Here is a 21,465-nt window from a genome sequence, read left to right as displayed (position 1 = left end):
TTTCAGGGCTACCAGCCATCACACCCCGCCACCATCCCACAAGAGACGGAAGGGGAGCTGGACAACAGGGACAGAGCGTTTCCACACTGAAAGGCAACCTGGCCGACGAAGCCCAGGCAGAGAGGTCCCCCAGCCCTCCCCTCAGCTTGGAGCATAGCCTGGGGTCTGAAGTGGGCTCTGCCTTCCAATCCTGTTGCCCCATGTCTGAGGCCGTGCACATCACCGGTGCGTGCACACACAAATACACGTACACATACAAATATACCCAAGTGCACTCATCCACAAACACAAATATAACCATACTTCTTGTATACACATACTCATATTCACCCAAGGAAGCCTGCATCTTTGCAGGAACACACGTTGGACGATGTACTTGGGCTCGCGCGCGCGCGCACACACACACACACACACACAGTCCCTTTCTTCTTCATTTCCTTCATACCCATTCACCAAGTGATGCCTAAAAAAGCTGATTTCTCATTGGCTTAGAGGGCAGCTGTGTGAGTCAAAGAACTTAGCTGGAGGGGAATCCCACAGGAGGTCCTTCTCCAGTAGGGAGCAGAGGATACGGGTGCCCCACACCTGGGGAGGCCTTTGAGAGCTGTCCAGAAACCCTACCCCCCACCATTGGATTCTGCATCTTTCTCCACGTGGTAGACTGAAGGGGGAGGGTCTCTGCAGCAGGAAGGAAAGAAGTGGGAAAGTACTGAGAGAAGAGGAGTGGTCCCCACAGACCACACCCCCAGAGCCTCCATCCCTGTCCTCCTCTCCTGCCGAGTCTCCACTGCCCCCACCACCACCTCTCATCTCCTGCCTGGCAGCTCCTCACTCCCAATTCTTGGCAGAATTCCGCTCTTCTCTCAGCACTAGGAAAACAGAAAACTTGTGTGTCCCTTGTGTCTCCCCCCATCATCCCTCCTACCGCTGCATCTGGGTGCCTCTGTACAGTGGAGCGAGAGGGAGAGGGGATGCGGCCTCACCCTCTTGGCATCCTCCCCCCATCCTCCCCATTGGGGGGCTGGCAGGGGTGGGGGCATCTTCCCAAGCTGTGACTAAGTGTGCTGGGTATTCACGTCATAGCCAACTTTGACACTTTGCTCATCAGGGACTGTAGGTCTCAAGAGGTGGGGAAAGAGCTGGCTTCCTCGAGGGATGTTCTAAAGAGGGGGGATTTTGGTCCCATCCCCGTGCTTCCCTCTGCTCCTTGGGCCACCAGAGGACTGAAGGTAGAAGGATTCCAAGACTGTGAGATGAAGGAGGGAGATGAGGGTCCAGATACTGGGTTGGAAACAGGTGGCAATAAGGTACCAGGAGTGGGGAGTTGGAGATGCCTCTTATTCTGGGGAGCTAATAGGCCAGAGAAATGTAAAAATTAAGAGAAAGGATTTCCAGACCCCCAGTGGGAAAGAGTCGGGGTGGGGGGTGGGGGTGGTCAGTGAGAGATAGGAAGGCGGGTTCTGGTCCTGCACTGGGTGACCTGGCAGGACTTGAGGGAAAGGAAGTTTGCAGAATTGAGGTGTTGGGTCCCCAGGGGTTTGGAGGCAGGGCCAGGGAAAGGGGAGGGGGCTGAGGATCTGGGAAGTGGGTGGGGATTGGAAGTGGACACACAGCAGCTGTGGTGTTTCCGTGTTTCCGAGTTGCTTCCCAGTAGTTCCTCTCAGTTCCATTTCCAGTTGTTTCCAAGCCATTAAATTCTTTCCAGGCGAGATAAGGGGCCCGCCCGTCCCACCCAGGGTGTGTCACGTGTAGGGGGGAGGTTCAGACGGACAGAAGCAGGGAGCGCCTGGAAGGGGGACGGAATGAAGACGGAGCCCTGTGACCCTGGAGGCATCTCTCAATCATCCCAGCCCCGCTGAACCGTGAGTCATGGGTGCAAAGCTCTCTGCCAAGAACAAGATTTAGGATTCTCTCTGCAGGCTCCGTGCCCGTCCCAGACCTGGGAGTCCTGACTCTGCTCCATTTCAGCATTTCCTAAAGGCTCAAGACCCCCAGACCTCCCTCCCAGGCCTGGTAACCCACGTGCTGTCACCTGGGGAGCTCCCATCTGGATGCTCAAAGAAGCTCCTTCCTGGAGCTCTGGCTCAGCCTCGCCAGCCACAGCACTTGGGGTTCCACCAGCACTTTCCTCCTTCAGCTGGCCACCAGCTCAGCCTGGTCCCTGGTTTCCCCCAGCCTCAACCCCTCCGGGGCCCAGAGCCCCTCCTCACCGATAGCCACCGCCACCTTGGTGCCACCACCAGGTCCTGTCCAAACCCCAGCACCCGCCGCCCTGCACACAAATACACACGCACTGACCCACCTCCCAGACACACCTTCCACAGGGAGTCCAGTCCCCAGTGCATGGTCCGATTTCCTCTGCCCCAAAGGAAAGCCCTTGCTCTGGGAGGCTCTCCTGAGAGCTCTCCTGTCAGCCTTCACCTGTGGTGTGGGGACAGAAGTCCTCACCTCTCCCGGCTCTTCCGTCTCCCAAGAGCACCGTTCCTTACCTGGGTAACAAGCGGCTGCAGTCCCTCTGCACCTGCTCTGTCTCCGACCTTGGGAAGGGGGCGCTCAGGGCAGGGTGGTAGGTGCCCCTTGGCAGCCCTGGATTCCCTGGATGTCCCCTGCTTATTCCCTGCAGCAGGGGCTCACTGACCCGACAGTCGATCTGGGCAGCGACAGTGAGAAGGAGGGAGCCTGCATCGAGCAGGGGGAGGAGAAGGGGAGGACCAGCATGAGGTCAGGGAGGGGAGCGGAGATAGGGCAGGTCTTCCCACCCTCCCGCCCCTGCCAGGCCCTCCCAACGTCATCACATACCACCCCCCTCTCCCGCCGTCACCCCGACCCCCCTCCCTGTCTGGGATCACTGAGTCCCACAATACACTCATCTCGCCCCTGGTCTGACCTCCCACGTCCTTTTCTTATCCCATTTTTACTCTTCCTCTTCACCCTAATCTTTGTCCAACTAGACACCCCCATCCCTCATGCCTTTTCTCCTTTCCCCCCACCACTTCCCCACCTGCTGCTCCAGCTCTCTGGCCAGATTCCTTCTCTCTTCCAACTCCCTTCACTATGGCCAGCCCCTCTCCCTCTTCCCTCCCCTGCACCTCCCCGCCCTCCCCAGCTGCCACACTGCTCCAGCTTGGATCTTGCCCGATCTGTCTGGGCCAACACCCACTCCTTCATCCCCCCCCCCAACCAATTGTCTCCTGGCAGTGCAGGGCAGGGAGCAAAGTGGGAGGATGACAGGGGGAAACCTCCCTCCCAAGCCTAAATCCCTCTCCAACATGGAGCCTTCTCCAGGACTCCTTGTCCTCACCTCCGCCCCAGCCCGGCCCCAACTGCTCCCACCTGTGCTGTCTCTTTTTCTTCTATTGTCTCTGCTCGCCCTGCCTCCATGCTGCCTGGTCCCTGTCCGAATGTCTGCACTGTTCGGTCTACCTCTGGTTCTCAGCTCGGGATCAATGGCCCCTTTTGATTCTCCCACCTCAGCAAATTCCTAGAGAAATGGCAGATGAGGCTTGGGCACTGGCTGGACAAGGGCTTGGCTGAACCCTGGGTCATAGAAGACCTGGAAAAGATGGTGGAGTTCAGGGGAGACAGGGAAGGGAAGCCTGCAAGTTAGGAGGAAGCTTTAGGGATGGAGAAAGAGCTAGAGGCAGGGGCAGAAATGGCGGGGCGAAGTTGTGAAAAGTGGAAGGGGGCTAATGTCTGGGTCCTGTGGGGAAGAGGGGCTGGGGTAGGGAGAGAGTTGTGGGCTGGGGTAAAAGGTCACTTTGATCTCAGGCAGAGAGAGGAAAACTGACACCCAAATCAGGCTGCTGCGCTGTTTCTCTGGCCTCATTTCTCTGCGTGCTTTGCTACCTGGATGAGGGGCTGGAAAGGAGACTTATGCCAGATGAGAACTATCCAGGTTGAGGGAGACCCCATCCCAGGTTTCAACCTGAGGATTAATTCTTGCCGCCCAGCTACAATCCTCACCACTGAGGAGTAGCTTGGCCAAGTCGCAGGTGATGGGTGAAAGTGACATGCAGGAGCCTGGACGTGCCTGATTCCACTGCTTGGGCTGGGCCACAGGTGTCAGCACCCCAGGTCAGATCCCCGCGGTCGTGGGTGTGTGGTGTTCCCAGGTCAGGGTGTGCTGGGACAGCACGTGGTGGTACCATTTGCCTAGTTAGCTCCCAGGGCTGAGGGCAAAGGCTCGCATGGGCTCTCGCGTGGGTGTCCCCGTGTGTGTCCGTGTGTCTGTGGCTGTTTTTTTCCTGGCTTTGATGGGGAGGGTGAAGTCAGCATCTTGGATAGAGCTGGGCTCAGCTTCCTTCCTCTGCGTTGGCCTGAGGCCCCCAGAGCCTGGAATAGGTAATGGCTTCCCTCAGATTTGCAGGCAGGGGTTGGGGGAAAGTAGATGAAAGGGTGAAGGGGGTCTGAAACAGCATCTTATGGGGGAGCAGAGAGCACAGAGAACATTTTCTCTGATACCCCCCAATTCCAGGAATTCTGTCCCATGGTCATAGCCTTTTTTTTTTTTCATCCTATACCCTACGTCTCGGTTTTATTATTTAGGATGTATGGTCACCATAGGTATACTTGGCCCAGAGAGAGGCCAGGAGACCCTGGAGAGGAGCAAGAGGTGGAAGGATGGCTCTGAGGTATTGAAAGTCCACTGCTGGGGAGAGACAGGGTGCTGGAGTCAGAGCGGGGTGTCGGATTCCAGACATTTACAAGCTTGCAAGGCATTTGAAGAAGCCACGGAGGCCTGACAGAGACGTAATTCCAGGTTTTCAGATAATCATTATCTAAAATTTGACTCCCACCCTGGATTTCAGGCTCTTGGAGGAGCTCGTGTCTCCTATATGCTTGCATTTTATCAGACAAGCACCAGGCCTTGCACAGAGCAGGTGCCTGATAAATGCCTGCTGGTACAAGGACTGTGAGAGAAGACTGTGTGGCAAGAGGGCCTGGCAGGGAGCCCCAGCGGGAAGGCAGGGAGTCCAGTGGTCAGAGCTGGGGCACCTTCACCCAGATGTCCTGGGTGATGGGTAGAAAGGCTGAGGTGTCGTCAAGAACTGTCCAGGTGCTCTGGCTGTTCTCTGAATCCTCAGTCCAGGTGTCTTCAGCTCTGGGCCTCCATCCTTGAATGAACCTCCAAGTTCCTGTCGTGACTTCAGGAGGATGTGGGGTATAAGGTATAGCACGGGAGGAAAGGGAAAGCCAAGGAAGACAAAGGAGACTAAGGGCAATTAAGGGCAAGGGCCTGAGGGATGGGAGAGGGAGCGAAGAGAGGCCGGGGCTGCAATCCAAGGAAGCGGTCCCAGGGAGGGGAAGATAGAAAACAGTTGTACTGCGCTTCCGTTTACAAAGCGCTGACACCGCAACATTTTAGTGCCACTTCGTGCTGAGGACTCGGAGGCTCCCAGGCTCTCAGGGACTTGTCCCAGCAACCTTGCTAGTGGTGGTGAGGGTGGGCCTCAGCCCAGGTTTTCTGATTCCAGAGCCTGTGTTCCTTCCCTTTCTCCAGGAACAGCCCTGGGAAGACTGAAGACTTCGGGCAGAAACAAATGAAGGGGGTTCTGGAAGGACTTGTTTGAGAAGGAAGGGTGGATGATCTGGATTTCTGAAACTTCTTTCTGCATCCAGTTACCATGTAGATTCAGTTGGAAGAAGTTGCCAAGTATAAGTCACAGGGTCAACACTCCACTATTGAGATTTGGAGGCAGGAGGTGGTGAGAAAGGGGGACGTGGAGAGAGAAGACAGCCTGGGATGAAACATGGGAGAACTAAGAAGCTGGGGCTGAAAAGGGGGCAAGAGAGCCACAGAAGGAAGGGTTTGGACTTCCTCTGCCTGAAGCCATGGGTGTGGGGAAAAGGGAGGAGGGAGGACATTTCTATCCCGTGACAAAAGAAAGTCACAGAATTATTTTGTTCTCTGCTCTGGAGCGGGTGGGCGCCCGTATTTACCAGAGGGACTGAGGTCGCTGTAGCAACCACACATCTGGGCCCCGGAATCCAGATGTGCTGTATCCAGAAGCCATAGCAGAACGATGAGGCAAACATGTCAGGCTCCCCAGTCCCGGCCCCGCAGCTGGGAAGAGGACAGAGGACTGGAGCGGGGAGGTGAAGGGAGAAGGGGGGAGGAAGGAGGAGAGGGCTGAGGCGGGGAGAAGAGAGGAAGTCGTGGAAGGGGACAAGGAATGTGGACAAAGGAGTGGAGAGGGCAACGAAGGGGGTGGTGTGACAAGGGAGGACGTGTCCAGGGTCAGCAGAGGGAGGGGATGGGAAGACAACGAAAAAAGAAAGGGACCAGATAGTGAGGCTGAGGGGAAGGAAGGGGAAATACAAAAACAGCGAGAAACAACAGATGAACAGACTAAAGAGTCAGAAAGAGAAGGCGGGGACTTGTGCTGGGTAGAGGGCAAAGCGATGCAGGAAAGAAGTCTAGAGAAAAGAGAAGAGGGAGAGAGAGTGTGTCAGGGGTGGTAAGAGGAACAAAAGGCTGATTCTGAGGAAGGAAAGCAGAACAGAAAGATAAAGAGGGCCTGAGACAGGAAGGAGCCAACAGGAGGCACTAAGTTACAGTGGCCAGCATGCTGAGGTGACCAAACGGGGGCTGTGGCTGGACACCCACCTGCCTTCACCCCTGCAGCCGACTGACCTCCTCTTCACACCCCTCTCGGGCCTTCCCACCACCCCACTCCCTGGTCCAAAAGAGCCTGATTCCTGCCTGGTTCACACCCAAGTGCCAGCTGTCTCTAGCTGCCACTTCGCAGGAGGAGCTGCAGGCCCCACCCCAGAGCGCCAGGCTGATGCCAGTACTTCAAACACTTTCCTGAGCAGTGGGGGCGGGTGGGGCAGGAAAGAGAAAAAGCAATGGGACAATGAAACAGTGATGGACCCAGATGGGATAAAAGTGGAACAGAGGAGAAAAGGACAGGTAAATGGAGGGAGAAAGGAGCAAGGGAGAGGGGAGGGTGTGCCCACTATGGACTAGGCACTGTGAACATCATCTTTTATCCTCACATCAACCCTGAGCTGTGGGTAGGAGTAGCCCATTTCACAGACAAGGAAACTAAGGCTCAGAGTGTTTAAGTTACCTCTTAAGGAGGCCCACTAATAAAAGGCAAAGCACGGACTCCCACTCCCACTCAGGTGGTGTGCCTCCAAACTCCTTGTTCTCCTTGCACTCACCGCCTGGATGAGGCCGGATAAGGCTCGAGGGACGTTGGGACAGGAAGTGCTGATGGAGGAGCCAGGACTGCCCTCTGGAAGGAGGTGAGGCCTAGTTCCTGGGGGCCCTGGTTCCAGGTTGCCGTAGTTACTTGGTCTGTTTTCACCCCAAACACAGTAATGGGGAAGGGGGAGAGCCTGGCTGGACACGTGAGGTTCTTCCCCCTTTTCAGGCCTGGGCTTGTGGCCCAGGCGGCCCCTGTCCAGTGATCTGGGCGTTGAGCCCAGGCCTAGCCCACACCCTCCCACTGACCCAGGACACTTCTGCAGGGCCAGGCCGGAGGTGCTGCCGGACAGGAGCTGCTGACGGGGGACCCCACCAGGTTGAATGAGACTTGGCCCTCCACCCTTCATCCTGTCCCCCTTCCTCCTAATTAGAAAGTACAGCCTTTCCTGCTGGCCCCTCACTCATCCCTTATTTTCAACTGGGTTCTCAATCTCAGTTGCCTCCAGTTTAGGGCTAAGAAGATGTTCTTCAATATCCCCCTTCTCTCCAAACACTGCCCCCTGTCCCCTGTGGCTCCTCCTCTCTGGGCTCACAGTCCTTGGCCCCAGCTCCACTGTTTGTTCGAGCTGCTCATCCTGGAAAGCAAGCGGGGGAGAACCTGCTAGAGGGCCAGGGACCCAGGGAGGCTGCTCACCCTAAAGGGCGTGGGGCCCCCCCGTCCTTCCTGTTTACTCAGACACATTCCAGGAACTGTATCCTCTGGCTGGTCACGCCATGGGACATCACTCCCCCGCTCCCCCGTTGGATAGCAGACGTCCAGAGTTGCAGGGGTGGGGTAAGGGGATGACTTGAGGTCTGCAATCGCACACCCTCCCCACCCCAGAGCCAGCTATGTCTTCAGTGCTTGGTTCTGACATACGGGCCCTACAGAAGCCACCTTCCCCCAAATTCCCTGTCATGAGCCACTGTTCCTTCAACTCCCTCCAAGTTGTTTATTTAATAATAAAAAAGAAGATATGCACAAACATCAACCTGGCCTCCCTCCACCATGCCTCCTTTACGCCCAGTAACTAGGTCCCAAATGTAAAAACTCCCCTTGTCCCACCTGGGGACTAAATTCCCACCTCCACCCCCCCAAACAGAAACAAAAGAATAAACAGTGTACAGGAGCTCCCCCACCACACTTAACCTCACTCAATACCTTCAAAGAAAGAAGGAGGGACTGGGGGTTCCTAGAAATGAGAGAAGCCCTATATTCCAAAAAGGGGCATGAAGAGAGGTAAAATTCCACCCCCCTCCAAATAGGTGCTTAACCCCTCACCTGTCTTTCCTTGACCAATTGCCCCAAGCCCAGGGATGGGGAAAATTCAAAACAGTCCCACTCGGTCAGCCCCACCCCTGCCCCCCAGTTCTAAGTCAGTGTGAGCAGCAGAGGTCAGGGATGATTGAGGTAGAGGGGCTGATGGGCAGCCGGGGGGGCCTGGCTGGATGCAGAAGCTGGCAAGGGGCCGCCTGTGGCATTGCCTGGGGTGGAGGACGGCTGTTTTCGGAGCGAGGGGGGCACTGTGGAGGTCTTGATGTGAATCACCCGGGTGTCCATGACCTCACACTCGATCTGCATCATCTCCTCATAGTCCCCCGGGGGCCCCCGGCCTGACAGGGTCTCTGTGAGAAGGGAAGAGGTGAGGGAGAGGGGAGGGGAGGCACACAGAGAGGAGGGGTCGGAAAAGTGGTGGTGGACAGGGAGGAAAGAGCAAGGGTGAGAAGGCAGGTCCCCAGTGGGAGTTCAGTGAGAGGGTAGGGATGGAGTTGGTGCAGGGAAAAGGAAAGAAGTAGGAAGAGAAAATGGCATTGATGAGTGTGAGGTCACAGAGGGGAGGACATCACGAGAAAAAAGGAAGTAAGAGTCTGGCAGGTTCCCAGCCCACCCCTCCTCTGCCCAACACCTCCAGTGAGGGAGGACCCGCACCCTCAGTGGCCTCCCGTCAGTCTCCTGTATCTTGTTTTTCTCTCCACCCCTTTCCAGCTTCTCACCCAGGCATCTAGCATCTCTGCGGTATCCTCGCTCCCCTCCCCATTTCCCCCCTCAACTCCGCATGCTAGATCTCCTATCAGAACTTCCCCCTCCCTCGATTTCAGGATCCCTCCCCACACTGGGCAGGGAAAGAATTACCATTAGGGGCCATGGCGGGCATCACCAGGGACATCTTGGGCCGAGAGGTCTTGTTGTGGCTGATGGCTGGGAGCAGCAGGTGGTCCTGGGAAACAGAGGGGCCAGGCCGAAAGGATGGAGAAGAAGATGCCGACAGGCTCCCCGGCCATACTCTACAGCCTCAACCTGCAGACAGACTGCTAGAGAACCCAGGGTGATGGGGACAGGCCAGGAGGAGAAACTCACCCTTCGGAAGGAGACAACATAAAATGTGTCCTCCCGTCGGTCGATTGCATCCAGGAACTCTGGCTGCGAACGGTCTGGGTGGCGATATAGCTGCAGCTGGCCCACAGAATCCCTAGGCAAGTGGGGAAACAGGAATTGTGAGGAACTAAAACCCAGTGCCCAGTTTCCACTGGGGAAAGCGGAGAGGATGAGAGAAAAAGAGACAGGAGACCCCTGGTGGATGAAGGAGGCATAATGCCAGGGGTGACAAAGCTACAAGCACAGGACGGTCCCTGGGGGTATAGCTCTTTGGAGTGGAACCTCCCTTAATAATAAGCACCCAGTAAAGACTCACCTTTCTGGGGGCCCAAGGGGCTGGGTGGGGACTGCCTTAACTGGAGGTGACTTCTTCCACAGCTGAGACTTCTGGAAGGAGAAGTATCTAAGGATTTGAAGAGGGTGAAGGGAAAAGGGAAAGAGACAGACGGCCCCTGGAAGCCAGTGCCACCTCACACCCACCCTTCCACTGCCCCCAACCCCCACAGTTTGATAACTACTTAAAATCCCCAGGACAGTTAGCCCCTGTCCTCACGTGGCCATCCTTGAAGCAGCCCCATGCCCTCCTACCTGCCTCTCCTGGGCCCTCTGAGGGACCTTCCGCCGGCCTCTCTGGTGGCGCTGGACCCAGCCACTGAGCTCATCAGCAAGCCTGGGGAAGCAGAGGAAGGGTAACACCTCCATGCCCGGCCACTCTCCCACTCTCGTCGCCCGAGGGAGGGAGAGGAGGACTGAGGGCAAGGCGAGCTGGTGCTTCAGCACACGGGACAGCCAGGCTATCTGGGGGCAGGGGGAGTGAGGGAGCTCAGCACAACAGGAAAGACGCCCCAGTGGTGAACCCTCAACACCTCAGGGACTCAGTTCGGTTGAAGTGCCGGCAGTCAGAGGAGAGGAAGAGCTGGTCCAGGTCTCTCAGCAGCAGCTCCCTGGCGCCCCCAGGGAAGGCCGTCAGGTTCCTGGAGTGAGGCAGGGAGGAGGCAATGACCCGGGGCTGCCCCGCACTCCCCCATCAACGAAGAAGGCAATGATGTAAAAGAACAACTCTGGCTCTCCCCAAAGTTAGCTTTGAGGGAGAAGACACACTCAGGACCCCCAAAATAGAGAGGGCCCTCTCCTCACCTGAAGCTTGGCTGGCCTGCAGGGCTGGGCTGGGGCTCCTCGGGGCCCTGAGCGGGACGCTGCGGGGGCTCAGCTCCATGAACAGGCTCTTGGGCCGAGAACCCCAGCAAGTGTCTCCGAGGTCGAGGCTCCTCTCTGCTCATCCGAGGAGAGATGGGAGCTGGAGGAGGCTCACTGATGCTGTGGATGGGGAAGGACAGAGTATGAGGAAGAATTCCAGCTTCAATGAGGGGCTAGTTAAGAGCAAGTGCTCTGCAGACAGCCTGCCTGGTTCCAATCTGCTCTTTGAGACTGAACCTCTTCACCTGTAGGATGGAATGAGAACAGTCCCTACCCCTAGCCAGCCAGAAAACATGAGAAAAGGAGAGCGCTGAGCCAAGAGCCTGGAACTCAGGAAGCACTCGACAGTCACTGTTTTTATCAGTGTTCTCACCGTCATCTACTCCACAACCTGTCACTTATGAGAGAAATGATGGAACAAGAAAGGACTGGCTGGATACACCATCAGTGCCAAGGACACCATAGCTGTCTGTGGGTACGTGGGATGAAAGGGACGGCGCCAAAGCAGGCAATCAGGCAGCCGAGGGGTGAGCTCCACCCAGAAGGTTCTGGGGAGGCAAGGAGGGTCTCACCTGACAGGCCCAAAGTTGAAGGCAATGAAGAGAAGGAAGACCATGATGCAGACCACCTTCCTGTTTCCGGACCCTAACTTGAGCTCGCTGTTCTAAGGTGCAGAGAAAGAGGGAAGCTGGAGAGGGTGAGTCATCCCCGGGAGCCCAACACGCGCTGGCCTCCCAAGGGCACCCGGGTCTTACCTCAGCCAGCAGGGCCTCCAGCCGCCGGCGGAGGGCAGCATTCTCCCGCCGGAGCTGCTGGTTGTCGGCCAGCACGGCCTGCAGCCTCGCTTCCAGCCCCTGCAGGTACTCTTTCTTCTTCCTCCGGGACTGGCAGGCTGACTCCCGGTTCTTGATCATTCGCTGCTGCCGCTTCAGCAGCTTCGCCTACGCAGGAGAGGGTCAAAGAGAATGAAAGAGGGGCGGGGCGAGAGGGGAGCCACGCCCTCTGCTCCAGGGACCCGTTACTCCACGCTCTAGGGGGCTACTCTCCTGCCTCCCTAACCTCTGCTTGCACAGCCAGAGAGGGTTTTTTCCTCTTTACTAAAACATTTCAGGGAAGGGGCCCTGCTCTCAACCACTCCGTAATCCTGTTCCTCAGAGCTGAGAGAAGTTAAGACTGTAGGAGGAACTTCCTCCATTCTTGTTCTCGGTGGAACCTCAGTTCCTTTCCTTGATGGGTGGTCTTTCTTCTCAGTTCTCCTTTTTAGGACCCAACGTTTAAGCTTGCTATAATGAAAGAAGAGTTTACCTAGTTTTCCCTTAGGAAGCAGCATCCCTCTTCCACCACACAGTATGACTGCCCTGACTGATTTACTGAGACCACTCCCATTTCTCCATCTGCAGTGACAGCAAAGGTGAAGAGCCTCAAACTACAAGGAGTTGATACTCTAGTATGAAAGAGGTCCACTCTGACCTTCAGGATCATTTTATGGGCCCACTTCCTCACTTTTTGCTCCCTTTTCACTCTACAGTTCTCTCGCATTACAGTTCTCTTCCCCTCCACTACCATCCCTACTCCTCCCTCCCCAGTACTTACATCCACCTCAGGTGGGCAGGAGTTCCCTGGCATAGGAGCTGGAACAATGCTCTTCCTCTCAGGTCGTGGAGCAGGGGGGTTCGGTCCCTCAGGCTGGACTCGAATAGCACCTTGGATGAGGAGGACTGGGGACACTGGGGCAAGTGAGCAGGAGAAGGAGGTCAGGGAGCTAGAAGTCAGGTGGGTTCCTTGTGTCCGCACCCACACTCGAGCACCTGAGGGTTGGGAGCCTCAATGGCTGTGAGCTCCCTGAGAGGGTCAATCTGAGTGGCCTCCTTCTCTCCTTTTTCAGTACCTGGGGGTGGCTGGACGAGGGGCTGCAGAAGGACAGCGGTGCTGGGAGGCACAGCTCTGGGTGGCATCGGGACAGCAGTTATCACCACAGGTTTGGGCTGCAGCGGTGGCTTCCGGGCGGGCAGGGCTTTGCCTGAAGGAAGGTGAAAGGAAACAAGGAAGGAATATGAGGACTACAGTCCTCTTGCCAGGGATCCCAGGTGTCAGGAGGCCCCATTACCTGAGGAGCCATCAGAGGATGGGCCCACGCTGATCTGAACGGCACCAAGTGGGGCGCCTGCGACATCCCGCAGGAGACAGCCTTGAGGGGATGGGGACTCTGTCTTTACTTCCAGTACCTCCTCTCCTATAAAAGCCTATGTGGGGCATTCCAGAAGATATGTGAGTCAGGAGGAGGGCTGAGGAGAAGCTGAAGAAGAGAAAGTGTTCACACTTCTGAGAGGCAGGAGGGACTCACGGGGTGCTGGAGGGAGGCAGGGACGCTGATGCTCACCTGGCTGGAGGACTCTGCAGAGAGCAGGGATGCCTCAGAGTTGATGGAGGAAGACGGAGAGACAGGTTCTATCTTAATCTGGACATCTGTGGGATGGCAGGACAAGATAAAAAGCTGGGTATCAGAGAAGCACTGAAGGAGACAAGGGCCAAGACGGGGAGATGGGAGACATGGTCATTTTCCTTGCACCTGAAAGGAAAGCTGTTCTTGCTGAGGAGGCCAGTCCAGGAGGAGGGGAGCCATGGAGCTGCTGACCTGCTGGCTCTCCTCCCCCCTCTTCACCCAGGACCCCCCTCTCCCTCCATGGCCCCTCTCAGGTGTTTTCACCAGTGCTGAGTTTCCCCCATGGCTGCCCTTGCCCTTCTCTCTCCCTCTTTCTTCCTCATACACTTTGTCCGTTCATGGAGACGAGGCCCAAGCAGGGACTCTGCAGCATTCCTATGGGCCTGAATTCCTGTCTGGTTAGACTTTTACTGCACCCTGGCCCAATGCTATCAGGCATCTCCATGCTAACAACTACCCAGGCTATGTTTCTACCCTTGACTGCTTCCTGGTGCCCTGATTCTGACTCCCAAGCTCCCTGCTGGTCACTTCCATCCTCATGCCTCCCACCCCCAACCCCTGGTCACCCAAATTCAACTGGTCTTAAACAGGGCTCACTGCTTGTCCCTTTATACAGATTCCCTTCCTACTCTGTCAGCCTTCTAGGCACCAAGCTGCAAAGCTCAGTCACCTCTGAGCCTTCATGGCCTCAGATAAATCTCTCTTTGAGACTTGTTGACTGCCCCACGTAGGTGAACCCATCTGAGAGCCAGGTTCAGCCCTCTTATGAGCTTTCATGGCATCTTGTGATAATCTCTACACCTTCCTTGTCTTTCTCCCCTGACCACACTGCAGGATTCTTAAGTCAGTGTGGTGGTTATGTGTTCTTCATCTCTGTATCTCCAGCACCCTGTCCAGTATCTGGCATGGAGTAGGTGCTCAATAAATGCAGGTGCTGAATAAATATATAAGAGTAAATAAACTCAATAACACTTTAAAAAAATAGCACAAGTAACGTTATTTGTAGAATCTAGGAGTTGGGTATAGGGTATCCCAACTTTCCTGTATGTTTGAAAACTTTTATAATGAAATCTTGGGGGAAAAGTAACATAGATAAATATGCCCTAAACTGTCCACAAATTTTTATAAAAAATGCAAAGCAACGAGAAGTTCAATCACACAACAGGTAGGAACAAGAAAAGAAAGAAAAATCATCCCCATCTCTTCAGTGCTGCCTTTGCTGTGATTTCCTGAAATTCTCCCTCCTATTCCTGGCCTTTCTCCTGGTCATCTGCTGTTTCCCCTCCCACCTCTTCCTCCCTGTCCTGCTGACTGCAGTCCCCCTTCCCATACAAACACGCACGCACGCACACGTGTACGTACACTCTACCTTGGTGTGGCCTGGGGATGATGTAGGCTGTTATTACCTGAGGGATCATCGGCGGTGGGGCCCACATTGATCTGGACAGTTTCAAATGGGGATGTTGGATCATCTCCCAGGAGGCAGAGTGGGGGTGCCAAGGACTCTGTCTTCACAACCAGCACCTCTCCTACAGCAGAGGCCTGGGTAAAAGTGAGGGTGAAGCAGAGGGCACAAAAACAAGGAAAGAAAACAAAGGACGTGTTGAGAGTAAGAGCTAGAACAAATGCTTTAAAGCTTAACTGAACCACCAGTTACTTGACCTTCTGCTTTGAATGATATTCAACATCTCCCTAAGCTGTCTCTGGCCCCTTGTTCTCTCTTTCTACTTTATTCCTGGGAGGGATGATGAAGTCTCATGATTTCAAATACTGCCTTAGAGTGGACAACTTGGCTAAGTACAGTTCCAGAACTCTCAGCAGCTAACAACTTTCTTCTTCCTAGCCCCACCATGGCTGCCACATATTTCTGTATACTAAAAAACTCCATTTTCAATTCTAGACAACCAGAGTGGAGAGGTGGAAAACGAGGAGATTAAAGAAATGGCAAAGGCAGAAAAGCCCCCCACCCCACCCCAGGACTCAAAGCACACAGATCATTCCCTCAGCATCTGCAGGTGAAGGGAAGGGAGCTGAGTCCCTGCTGCGGAGAGTAGGAGGGAGATGACTCTCTCACCTGGGTGGAGGGCTCTGTGGAAAGATGTGATGATTCAGAGCTATGGGAGGAGGAAGAGCAGGGGGAGGATGGCTCAGACTTCACCTGAAGATCTGAAGGAAAAGGGGTTAGAACATAACTAGGAAGCAAGAGTCCAAAATGTGTCCAAGGACCCCAGGTAAGGACCCCTCCCTGGACCAGGGGGAAGGAGCACATATAAGGGATCACAGACGGAAAGAAGTCTACAGGCACTGGGGTGGAGGAGGCATGAGGATAAGAGGAATCACATAATTTCTGGGGAACAATGGGAAGATCAGGGTTTCTGGAAGGATGAGGGACTCACAAAGGGTATCTTACCTGGAGAGATAGGCAGAGGGTCCCAGGGGGGTTCGGGAGGGCTGACATCCATCCCCAAGTCCAGGGGGCTGCTGCCAAACTGAATAAGGGAGGATATTAGGCGGCAGGGGTGAGGAGGAAGTGGTGGCTCCAGACGAGCTCTGGCCAGGGGACGAGTCCTGGTTCTGGGACCATTCCCACCCACCCAGGGTAAGAGACTAGGCTTGGGGAGCGATACCGGGACATCCTGCTCCAGGCAACGGAAGAGCTGCGTCTGTTCCTCGGTCACTTCATCCAGGCCGGCGTACAAGGTGCTGTCTGCAAGAGGCGCGGACGGTCAGGGGGGGTTGTCCGGTAGCGCCGCACAAGGATCCACACTCTGCCCTCACCCCATCCCTCATTGGCTCGGCTCGGCCAGACCCACCGCCCGCCCACTAGAAAAGTGATACAGCTAAAGAACTTCACTCCTCCTTCCCCGATCCCGGAATAACTCCAGATTTCCGCAGGGAGTGCAGGTCTTCCCCAACTCCCGTTTCCTCCCCCAAAGCACAACTAGCCCCTCTGTTCCGCCTTCCTTCAGACAGTAGATTCCGTATTTGCCCAGCCTTCCTCTATGGGCCTCCGCGCCTTAGGGACACAGTATGCCACAGCCCTCTCCCCACCCCGAGGCCTACACTCCACACACCCCAGTCCTCCGGGCTCAGCAAGTTATCGGTGAAAAAACGCGTCGGATCCGCAATCTCGCTGAGAAGCATCAGCTCCGCCATCTTTCCCCCCCCACCCCCCAACCATGAGACGGTTCCCAAGGCCCGCCTCTCCCCATCAGCAACTAATCAGTTGACTCTTAAAAAGCGGGGGGGCGTCCCGGAAGCGCTATAGACCAGTAAGAGACCTGGGTACTGAGCACGTGAGTCAATAGAAGCGGTGGCTGTACAGGCCGGGCCAATGCGAGCGCGGAACGCCCGCGCTTCCACAGTACTGGGCAGTGAGGTTTGCGCATGCGCCAGCTGGACCCAGCCAGAAATCGCTTAGGAAGTGCAGCTCCCAGGTTTTAAAGGTATGCCGTCTCCCTTAGCCAGTCCTAAATTTCGTTTGGACGGCTTCTATTCATCTTCGGAGATGGATAAGCAACCCCCCCAAAAAAAAACCCATAGCACACATGACATATGGCTTTTTAATGGTAAAAGGGTAAAGAAGCGCCCTGAGACCACTGCTACCTCCCCTAGGAAGGCAAAAGCTGGGAAAGGGATATCGGTGAAACCCTCCCTCTGGCCGCCCCCTCCCCCATCTCACAGCGTAGACCACAATTCCAGGTTCCTGTCTCTTTTAAGGTTTAACTTTTAATCAGCCAAACATCTTGCGCAGTCCCTGAGCCAGCCTTGCATCCTGTTTCTTCCCCTGAATGATCACCTTTCCCAGCTCTTCCTGGGCTGCCCGGTTTTTTGGGTCTACTGCCAGCACCTTCTTGAAGTCAGCACTTGCTTTTTCCAGGTTCCCAAGAGCAGCCTGGGCAACCCCTCTTCGGTACAAGGCCTTTAAATGGCCAGGCTCTTGCTCCAGCACCCGATCACAGCTCTGGGCTGCCAAATGGGGCTGCCCTAGCAGCAACTGACAGGCAGCCAGGTTGGCATGAAGGACAGTTCGTTCTGGAGAGCCAGGTGGGGGTAAAGTCAGCAGCAGCCTAAGAGCCCGTCCATAGCATCGGGCAGCCCCTTCAGGGTTCCCAGCTCGAAATAATTCTGTGCCCCTTGCACGTTCTTCCCTAGCCAGGGCCTCCTTCTCGGCGGCCTCCAGCTCCCAGGAGTCCCGGCCCTGAGTGAAGGAGGCCAGTGTGAGCCTGATAGGAGGTCCAGAGCACCCAGGGAGCTGAAGCTCTGCCACTTCACCTTGACACATGGACTCCAAGCATTTTTCTATGAGCTCCCCCCAGGATTCCTCCCGCCATGGGCCTAATCCCATAGTTAGCTCTGTCCAACCCTCTGGCAGCCCTGACCCCAAAGGAAATCCAGAAGCCTGTACCCGGCAGCGGGAGCCCAGCTTGGGTTTGTCCAAGCCATGGCCATGGGTTATGATCTTCTTGACAAAGCTCCCATCAGGACAGTACCAGAGGTCAGAAGCTTCAAGGGGCTCTGGCATCTCACTGGCTGATCCATGAGACTTATCAGAGTCTCCTTCAAGTCCAGCGGCCAGATTTTCAGTTTCTTGAGGATTCTCTAGAATTTGGATGGCTGGATCTGGGCTCACTCTCAGCTCAAGGATTTCGGTAGGAGGGTCTCGGGGCTGCTGTCTAATTTGAGTAGCTGAATCAAAGTTCTTCCGGAAGTTCTTTCCGCATTGTTGCTGCGGTTGAGAGGTGTCCTTCTCTCCCATTGGATTGACTGGTGGCGTCTCCATTTGGGTGCCTGGTCCCTTTCACCGTGGGTAAACAGTTTCGGTCAGAAAGGGATGGCACCTTTGGTCAGCACTTGATTTAAAAAAAAAAGTCAAAACAACGCTAACAGCAGGATTCTTATTTAGACGACTTTCCTGTCTTCCTAGGACCCGGTCCCAGCCCTCAAAATCCTCTTTTTCTTTTTTTCCTCCAAAAATCTCTGCTCGGCTCGAGCCTCCCTTCCAACCCCGAACTAACCTAGAACTATAAGTTCCACAATTCCCTGCGGCTTGGGTAGCCGTCCCAACTACGGACAGTCGATCCAGTCAAAAAGTACCTGGCGGCCGAAGCTCATCGCCTGGTGGCAACAGCTGGACCATTCGAATCACTTCTTCCGAAGCTAAGTGCTACTGAGTACTGTGCTCGGAGTCTTGCCCCAAGCGGAGAGGACGGTCTTGGGGGCCAGGGGGCAGCTGGGGAGAGACGCTGACAGCTAACCCTGGAGCCCGCGAGACGGAGAATCTAGTCAAATTCCTGGCAGCCAATCGGGAGGAGGGGAAGTCTGGTTAGCCCGCCTTTTGGACATGACATCATTTCCCACCCCGCCCCCAAACCCCACCACTCCTCCCAACCCCGCAACCGGGAAGCTCCAGGCCTTAGCAACCGACCTAGGCCAAATCGAACCGAACTAGGCGAGGTTGCCTGGCCAAGCTATTCAGAGTCAAAGTCTGGAGAAGTCCTGGAAAGGGAGATTGTGGCGAATGAGGATAGAGTGGGGAATTGTGGAGCTGGTGGTGAATGATAGCGGCAGCAACCAGCATTGTATCTGGCAACCTCGGGCTCACCTGTGCTAATCACCTTATCCCTACGTTCAGGGCGCCCAGCCAGGATCCACCCGTCTGCTCCTTCTCCCCTTCAATCTAGGGTGCTTCAAAATGAACTCTCTTCCTAACTGTCCCGTTCCCTTGAGGGATCACCTGAGGCTTTCCTTACCTTTCCCCTCATATTTATCAATGCTTTCCCACCTCTTCTTCCTCCAGAAGTCTTAGTGCTTTTCAAACTTTAATGTGTATACGTATCATCTGGTGAACTTGTTAAATAGCAGGTTCTGATTAAGGAAGTCTAGGGTGGGACTTGCAAGTCTGCATTTCTAGCAAGCTCTTGGATGCTGTTGCTGCTGGTCCACGGACCACACTTTGAATAGCATGATTCTAGAATAATCTTATGCCATTCTCTTCACGCCTTGCTCTGTGCCCATTTAGTTTGTCCTATATTTTGCATATATAACTAGTGTAACCTGCTCCACTGGGTGTATCAGTGGAAAACTGGTCCTCCTCTTCCTAATAAAAGGTGTAGGTCCCCTTTGTGATTCAGCCTTGCTTGTCCAGCTCCCTGCACAGGTTCAGCCACCACAGCTCTTCAGGGAAGGAGAATTCCATTCTCAGTACCTCACTTTGGCTCCCTCTTCTGTTTGCTCTCTAACACCGTACCGCTGTGCCCCAAACTACAAGGGCCGCGCCAGGACAGCCAGGAGGGGAGGTAATTTCATCACTAACCACAGACTTGTGCCAAAACAGTCCTCTCCATTTCTGTGTTGAGCCTCAGATCACTAACCTAGACTTCTTTTTCCCTCAAGTTTTATTTCTGGGCTCTGTGCCAGAGTAACCTTAGTCCACTGTGACTAAGGCTAAATACTCCGATTCTTAGAATCCCCGTGTTCCTATTGAAAATTAACCTACCTTTTCTCCCTCCCTCTTCCCCTTTTCATTTCAGGGATTTCTGGGAAAGGCGGAAAGTTTAGAATAGTCACAAAAGATTTGATTATACCCTAATCCATGGACAAAGATTGCTAATTTGTATTATGTGTGCCTTAACTGAGAAGTCCACTCCAATGACCCTTCAGAGATTCATTTCTCTCAGTTAAAAGAAACTGTACTCTGTTACAAGTGTATTGCTTTGTAATGTTCTCTTACCGTTTTCTGTGTGTGTTTCAGTTCCATCACTGGAACACAGTCCACAGGGCATGGATCTTGTCTCTATTTCTTTTGTTTCCTCTTCTTCTCCATTCATTCATTCAACAAATATTTATTGAGCATCTGCTATGTTCCAGGCAGAATGCTAGGAACTGGGGATACTTAGACAGTCTCTGCTCTCATGGAACTTATAGTCTGGCCATGGAGAATAAGTAATTACAGCGGTATGAAGAAGTGTGTGTGATGCTATGAGAGTGAATGAGAGACGAGGGCATACTCCTTGAGAATGAGGCATTTTTTGCTGCCATCTAAAGAATGAGTTAGGGCTGAACCTCTGAGAATACACCAAAAGACCCCATACTGAGGAAAACTGAATTAAATAGTCAAATTTGTCTCCTTAAGAGAATCCCTTGTCACCACTGTGACTATACATAAAAACAAACATAGGCACTGAAACCCCTAAAAACAGTAATCCAAATCATCCAAAATGAAAATATTTTTATTTTTAAGAAGATGATCCATTAAAATGAAAACACAAAATTTTTAAGTTTTATAAGAGGACTGAGAAGTCCCCAGAGAAGACATTCATGGATCTGTAGGTTCCCCAGGTCTCAGCTTGAGAAACACAGGACTAGGAAGGGGCCAAGAGGTGAAAGCTCAGAAATGGGCAGTAGCCTAAGCTGCCCCCACAAAGTATTACTGCATGAATGTTGATGGACTCACACTGCTTGCTCTCTCCCAGTTCCCTGCCCCATGAGTCCTATTATGCTAGGGCTCAGTTCTCTGGAGACAGTCACTAAAGAATCAGCAAGAAGGGATACAAACCCGGAGGATTATATCCCCAGGCCTGGCTAGAGAACGTGGGCTCTCAGAGGACCTGGCCATATTCTACTGCTCTCCTTGCCCTGCCCCATTAAGGGCATTGTTTTGCCTTCATTAAGGATCTAGGCTGATGGCAGAACCCAGGGAGATGTTCAGGAGCTGCTGTGAGGTAATTGTGAGCTACTGGTGGTTCCATGTTGTCTCAGCACACACAGAGCATGACACTTCCCCTCCAAATGGGTGACCTAAGATTCTGTAAGCAGATAGGATAGTGGGGTCCCCATAAGAAAAGAACCAGATAATAGCTTTTTAACATAAGAGAAGCCATTTGAGGCTCAAGCCATTTTGTGATCTAAGCCTAGCCACAATGCTTGCCCTTGAACGGGTCTCAATCATAAAGATTTTAAGGGGAACAATGCAATGCAATACCAGGCAAAAGAAGTAACAATAGCAAAGACAATGAATCAGTTGTAAAGGCTTCCAGTTCTATTCAAGGTCTTAAGTGTTTCCATACAAACTTAAAAATTTTTTTTGTTCCAGTTCTGTGAAAAATGCCATTAGTAATTTGATAGGGATCACACTGAATCTGGATATTGTCTTGAGTAGTATGGCCATTTTAACAATATTGATTCTTCCAATCCAAGAACGTGGTCTATCTTCCCATCTGTTTGTGCCGTCTTCAATTTCTTTCATCAGAGTGT

The 21,465-nt window shown here is 54.0% G+C and overlaps 3 protein-coding genes and 1 long non-coding RNA gene across 10 annotated transcripts in view; 1 reads left to right on the top strand and 3 right to left on the bottom strand.

The window, feature by feature from the left end:
* TNXB (tenascin XB) overlaps positions 1-3,067 on the bottom strand; it is a 50,295-nt gene extending 47,228 nt beyond the window's left edge. Inside the window, exons 1-2 of one of the 5 annotated variants that reach the window (XM_072945315.1) lie at positions 2,888-3,067; positions 2,490-2,679 (exon numbers count right to left, since the gene is read on the bottom strand). The gene's annotated coding sequence lies outside the window, so the exon portion shown is untranslated. The remainder of the gene's footprint in view (positions 1-2,489; positions 2,680-2,887) is intronic. The other 4 variants (XM_072945313.1, XM_072945310.1, XM_072945314.1 and 1 more) reach the window with 4 other exon arrangements.
* LOC116284481 (uncharacterized) lies at positions 1,776-7,602 on the top strand. Its single transcript, XR_012062248.1, has 3 exons — positions 1,776-1,862; positions 7,129-7,251; positions 7,477-7,602. It is a non-coding gene; the product is annotated as an uncharacterized lncRNA (long non-coding RNA).
* A 529-nt stretch (positions 7,603-8,131) lies between these two features.
* On the bottom strand, positions 8,132-18,446 carry ATF6B (activating transcription factor 6 beta). 2 transcript variants are annotated; one of them, XM_072945316.1, is made up of 18 exons: positions 18,307-18,446; positions 15,837-15,916; positions 15,620-15,698; positions 15,284-15,375; positions 14,616-14,751; positions 13,147-13,232; positions 12,874-13,009; positions 12,655-12,786; positions 12,360-12,493; positions 11,522-11,707; positions 11,339-11,430; positions 10,707-10,886; positions 10,436-10,543; positions 10,158-10,239; positions 9,886-9,956; positions 9,552-9,663; positions 9,327-9,411; positions 8,132-8,818 (listed from the first exon to the last, which is right to left on the bottom strand). In XM_072945316.1, the coding sequence occupies exons 1-18, from the start codon at positions 18,347-18,349 to the stop codon at positions 8,589-8,591; spliced, it is 2,064 nt and encodes a 687-aa protein (XP_072801417.1). In that variant the 5' UTR covers positions 18,350-18,446; the 3' UTR covers positions 8,132-8,588. The 2 variants fall into 2 exon arrangements, with proteins under 2 accessions (XP_072801417.1, XP_006215422.1); XM_006215360.4 differs by lacking the exon at positions 18,307-18,446 and adding an exon at positions 16,284-16,441.
* FKBPL (FKBP prolyl isomerase like) lies at positions 16,759-18,440 on the bottom strand. 2 transcript variants are annotated; one of them, XM_072945320.1, is made up of 2 exons: positions 18,307-18,440; positions 16,759-18,007 (listed from the first exon to the last, which is right to left on the bottom strand). In XM_072945320.1, exons 1-2 carry the CDS (start codon positions 18,322-18,324, stop codon positions 16,943-16,945), a joined length of 1,083 nt encoding a protein of 360 aa, XP_072801421.1. In that variant the 5' UTR covers positions 18,325-18,440; the 3' UTR covers positions 16,759-16,942. The 2 variants fall into 2 exon arrangements, with proteins under 2 accessions (XP_072801421.1, XP_006215423.1); XM_006215361.4 differs by having other exon boundaries at positions 16,759-18,062; positions 18,307-18,435.
* Positions 18,447-21,465: the final 3,019 nt, after the last annotated feature.

This window comes from Vicugna pacos, chromosome 20 (genome assembly GCF_048564905.1).
Source record: "Vicugna pacos chromosome 20, VicPac4, whole genome shotgun sequence".
In the NCBI taxonomy this organism is placed as follows: Eukaryota; Metazoa; Chordata; class Mammalia; order Artiodactyla; family Camelidae; genus Vicugna; species Vicugna pacos.
The sequence above is the reverse complement of the archived record's forward strand: the minus strand, read 5'-3'. Positions and strand labels throughout refer to the sequence as shown.